This window comes from Phanerochaete carnosa, assembly GCF_000300595.1.
Source record: "Phanerochaete carnosa HHB-10118-sp unplaced genomic scaffold PHACAscaffold_1, whole genome shotgun sequence".
Classification (NCBI taxonomy): Eukaryota; Fungi; Basidiomycota; class Agaricomycetes; order Polyporales; family Phanerochaetaceae; genus Phanerochaete; species Phanerochaete carnosa.
In genome coordinates, this window is record NW_006767628.1 from 5,708,246 (window position 1) to 5,713,199 (window position 4,954).

Consider the following 4,954-nt stretch of genomic DNA (forward strand, 5'->3'; position numbering starts at 1 on the left):
TGCCCACCATCAAGAACGGTTTGCCGTTCCAGGTACGAGTTCCCGTTTGATGACACGCACACATCCTGTTCTGACCACAATTTTTTTAATCACTAGACCACAACGCAGTCAACACCGGCCCCGCCTTTCCCGTACGCCGGCCCCCACCGCCTCTCCGACGCCTCGGCCCAGACGCTCCTCGCCACATGGAAGGCCCACCCACCCGCGCAACGCGCCAACGACGACGCCGCCCACGACTGGCAGACGCCCGCCTCCCTCGCGCCGCCGCTCGACCCGCTCTGGCACGACCTCTTCCTCGCCCGCCACGGGCGCGCGGCGCGCCTGCTGCACGCGCGGCACTACCTCGGCACGCCCGTGCCGCTGCTCTTCGACCGCGCGCGCACGCGCGTCGTGCTCAGCGTCGGCGGCGTCCGCTTCGTGTGGTGCCCGCATCACGACCACGATGATGACGCGCGTGATGGCGGCGGCGACGGCGACGGCGACGGCGACGGCGACGGCGACGGCGACGGCGACGGCAACCTCGACGTGCTCGTGCGCGTCCCGCCGGGACTCGCGCTGCGCGACGTCGCCGCGCGCCTGCACCACGGCGATGCCACACGTCGCGACGCGCCTCCGCTGCCGTTCGCGGACGCGCGCGTCGAGCCGCCGGTGTACGCGGTCCCTGTGCACGAGCTCTGGGAGTGGGAGGTCGAGGCGCTGGGGCGCAACCGGTGGGCGGAGACGAGGCGCCGCGGGGGAGAGGTGCATCCGGACTGGTTGGTGCTGCTGCTGCTGCCGCCGGGAGGACGGGGCGGGTGCGCGGGACGCGGGGTGCAGTGTGTGCCTCATTAGCGCGCGGGAGCCGAGCGTCGGTTTTTGGTGTCTGCCCCTGAGGAGAGGTGTTTCGTTCTGCGATCGGCTTGGTGCGGAGAACGGCAATGTGGCATAGGAAATGTACTATGGCGTGCAGTAGAGTGGGTGTGCTTCGAGGTGAGATCTCATAAGTCGAAAAGGCCATTCTCAAATGCGATAACTTACGCCACGAACTTTCCCAAGAAGTCACATTTTCAACGTGTTGCAGGTATGCAGCATGCTGCGGTTGCTCTGCGCCGCTGACATCCGCTCCCAGGCCACGGCTCCCTTTAGGGCGTGCGCCGCAAGTTGCTGGGCATTCCTTCGCCGCCGTCATGCGTGTATTGCGATTTGCTACCGCCTGTTCAACTGATCTGTGCCTTGAGGTATAAGCTGGGCAGCCGTGGTGCAGAAGAGAACACATTAGACTTGTCCACAGGAATCTTATGATCCGCCGCGAACACGTTTCAATGAAAGAATAAACCGCTTATTACCAGTGCCTTGTCTCGCATTGTATGACACTACTTGCTCAGTTGCTAGCTAGTAAGAAACCTAAGTGCATCCGAGATATAACAGCCTTTCCCACGGTCAGATAATGTAAAGAATTTGAGGTAAGCGGCTTACCTCAGCCCGTGATCAACAGCCACCACGACCATAACGTTCATCACACACAATCACAGTGCAAAGTGCTGCTTCGCGCCAAAGATTCCTGGAACGCATGTTACTGTGTATTTGATGCGTGATGGTTCGTCAGGGCGACGTCGAACGGCATGCGCTGACGATTGACCAACAACATGGTATGCTGCATGCGCCTTTCTCCATCGCCCAGCCCTTCCTAGTTGACGAGCTGTTGCACACAGTTAGAGGAAAATCTGTACAAGATGGCAAAGTTGCTGCATGTCATCTTCCGACGTCCGCAAAACTGCCTGAAGATGAACTTTTTCTCAACGAAAGAGACATCCCCGCAGTGCGTACACTCGGGTTTAGAAGCACGAAATGCCGAATCTGTCTTGTCTTGTGCTCAGCTTCTCACGCACTCAGGTACCCGTTGCATTCCTCGTCTGAGACCTCTCGAGGCTGCTCTACGACGAGCTGTACGCGCTCGTTTCGCCTCAGTTTGCGGCCCGTCCGGTCTGTGCGAGGCGCTGCTCGTTGAGCTGAGAAGATCGGCGTGCGAAATAGTCCTAGGAATGCGCAGTCCAGGCCACCGGTGTCGCCAGCTGCACGCGCGTATTGTGATACTTGAACATGTTACCGCGTGGTCAGGGCTCAATGCCCGCAAGACCAGCCGAAAAAGCCCGTCCCAAGCCGAGCCTGGCAGCTGGCTCAGGGCCGGACTAGTGGTGAATCTCAGTCTGGGTCTGATCCAGGCTTGGATGCACAGGTTCTATCGCTGTCCCCTGTCCCTTCGAATGGTTCATACTATGGTAAGTACGATGTAAAATGCGCGTACTAATAGAGATATACACCTTCTAGACCGAACGGCCTCCACCAAGTATTACTGCACGTCATCACCAGATATTCGTCAGGCTTCGCAGATTGTACGGCAAGATACATCTTCATTGCACAAAGATGCCACGCTTCTGCCCGTCTCGATCATTCCATTGCGAACCATACCCTCGACGTGAGCACACTGACAAAGCAAATTTGGAGGCGCATGGCTATAAAGGCGAAGCTGGAATAGCTTGCTCGTCTCGGCTCAAGCCAAGTTCTGTTGAAAATGCAGGCCGCCATCGTGGGCTACATCGTCGAAAGGAGGCAAACGCGCAAGTGTTCGCAGTCTATCCGGTGGGTATTCATTTACACTACGAATGTCTCGGGTACAAACGTGGGCACAATATCAGATAAATACAAGCAAACAACATATGCACGAGGCGCCGGCGAACACGAGCTCGAAACATGATCCAAGAATCCAACTCCAAGCCCCTCGTCTTCGAGCAGCACAGATGATCTCCCAGCTCTTCGTCGCAGTCTACCTCGCGCTCTTCGCGGCAGCCACGCCGCTGACTGTTCGTAAGAGCCCTGTGACGATCTCGCTTTCCCGGCACTTCAACACAACCGGGTCCAAGACGATTCTGGAGTTCGACCAAGCGAGAGCAAAGTTCCTCAAGCAGAGTGCCGCACAGAAAGGCTCTGTATCAGCATCCTCCGATGCCAACGTTTCCGTTCCGGTCACGAACGGAATGGTCTCTTATACCGCGGCGGTTAGCTTATCTCTTAGCTCTCTATTGGACGCTCTATGCTCATGTCTGACCCTCAAGGTTGATGTCGGTAGCCCTCCGACTACATGTAACTTGTAGTGCAACCTTGCGGAGTCGTTTCTAAAGCCTTTTTCTGTCGTATAGTCAACCTTATCGTAGACACTGGTAGTTCCAACACCTGGGTTGGCGCGGATCCCAACAAGCCTTACACGCCGACATCTACCTCTCAAGATACCGGCGAACATGTGGTGCGTAGGAATTCACTCTTCAATCTGTTGTCCCGCTAATTCATTGATTCAGCTTGTTTTATACGGCTCTGGCCTCTTTTTTGGTAAGCAATGTTTGTTCAGACAAGCACTCCACTAAGCACTAGATGTCGCAGGCGAAGAGTTCATCGACCAAGTGAGCCTCAGCGAAAGCTTGACAATTCAACAGCAATCTATCGGTGGTTCCGAGCTTACCGAAGGCTTTAGTGGAGTAGACGGCATCCTAGGGTAAGTGATGTTGCACGCACTGAAGGACACTGTCTTATTCTACTCGCAGCATCGGACCTACCGACCTTACCGAAAGTTGGTTTTACATCCCTCTTATCAAGATGTCTACTCATTTGGTGCAGACACTACCATGGACGGTGGGACGGTGCCTACAGTCTTGGACAATGCGTTCTCCTTGGGTCTTCTAGACTCAAAAGAGATAGGTATCTCTTTCGAGCCGACGACTACCGTTTCAAGTACGAACGGAGAGCTCACATTCGGTGGCATCGATTCGAGCAAGTTCACTGGTGACCTTCTCTTTGTGTAAGCATCCTCTACGTCTCTCGCCATGCATTTATGGAATAGTCATATGCTCGCCTTTAGACCTATCACTTCCACTTCGCCTGCTAATGAATTTGTGGGCATCGACCAGTCCGTCGCATACGGGTCCACAACCATACTCAGTGAGACCGCCGGTATCGTTGACACTGGTACCGCCCTTCTTCTCCTGGCCTCCGGTAAGCCGCTTCATCTTGGTGAGATCGCGCAGATGTTGAATGTTATGGACAGACGCCATTGCTACCTACCAGAATCTCACGGGTGCAGTGCCCGACGAGAATACGGGCCTGTTGACTCTCACTGCTACGCAATTCGCCAGCTTGGAGAGCTTGTTCTTTAATATCGGCAATGTACGTCTTCGTGGTCTGGAATGTACTCATGCCCGACTCAACGTCATTTCAGACTACCTTCGAATTCACCCCGAACGCGCAACTCTGGCCTCGTTCCGTATGTCACCAGTCTACATTCTCTGCCAGAATTTGCTAACTTGCACCTTCGCAGTTGAACACTGCCATCGGCGGCAACGCGGACAGTATCTACCTTATCGTCGGTGATATTGGCTCGGAATCCGGCGAAGGCTTCGACTTCATCAACGGCCAGACCTGGTTAGAGAGGTTCTACTTCGTCTTCGATGCTGGTAACTCTCGGGCGGGATTCGCAACAACGGAGTTCACCGATGCTACCACCAACTGAGGTCGTAGGATGCTGTCTGTTTTGGCCCGTGGTTTCTTTTGGTCAGGTTTAGGAAGACCCGTGCCCATCCTGTTCGGATAAAGGCTGGTATTATGACTGCGGAATACAGTGAAAATGGCTTGGACATCGCGCATAAAGTAAAAGTTGCTCATTTAACGATCATTTGAGGTAGTGGTGCCATGCAAACGAATGGATTGCTCAACCCTTGAAGGCAGCAGGTTACTAGGTTAAGAGACGCAATATCACAGACGCGGCGGCCGGCGCAGTGCGCACCGCGCGCGGAGCTGCCCTGCCGCCCACCGCGTCGGCGAAGCCACAAGCATCGTGCAGGGGCGTGCGTGGGGCCTGAAGCTACTCGCGAACTGCGAGGACTGGGGAATATACTCTGCGATTGCCGGCGCGGCGAGGAAGTCATAT

At 55.6% G+C, this 4,954-nt stretch overlaps 2 protein-coding genes across 2 annotated transcripts; both read left to right on the top strand.

Annotated features, from left to right (window-relative positions):
• Nucleotides 1-14: 14 nt before the first annotated feature.
• Nucleotides 15-1,012, top strand: PHACADRAFT_204984 (uncharacterized protein; the record flags this gene model as incomplete). Its single annotated transcript, XM_007391182.1, has 2 exons — nt 15-32; nt 97-1,012. Coding segments are annotated over 2 exons (753 nt in total), but the record flags the coding sequence as incomplete, so codon positions are not given.
• A 1,765-nt stretch (nt 1,013-2,777) lies between these two features.
• On the top strand, nt 2,778-4,537 carry PHACADRAFT_83207 (uncharacterized protein; the record flags this gene model as incomplete). The annotated part of the gene is made up of 11 exons (XM_007391183.1): nt 2,778-3,035; nt 3,093-3,120; nt 3,177-3,280; nt 3,333-3,363; nt 3,415-3,526; nt 3,576-3,601; nt 3,649-3,829; nt 3,890-4,023; nt 4,076-4,194; nt 4,247-4,291; nt 4,346-4,537. 11 exons carry the CDS (start codon nt 2,778-2,780, stop codon nt 4,535-4,537), a joined length of 1,230 nt encoding a protein of 409 aa, XP_007391245.1.
• Between the last annotated feature and the right edge of the window lie 417 nt (nt 4,538-4,954).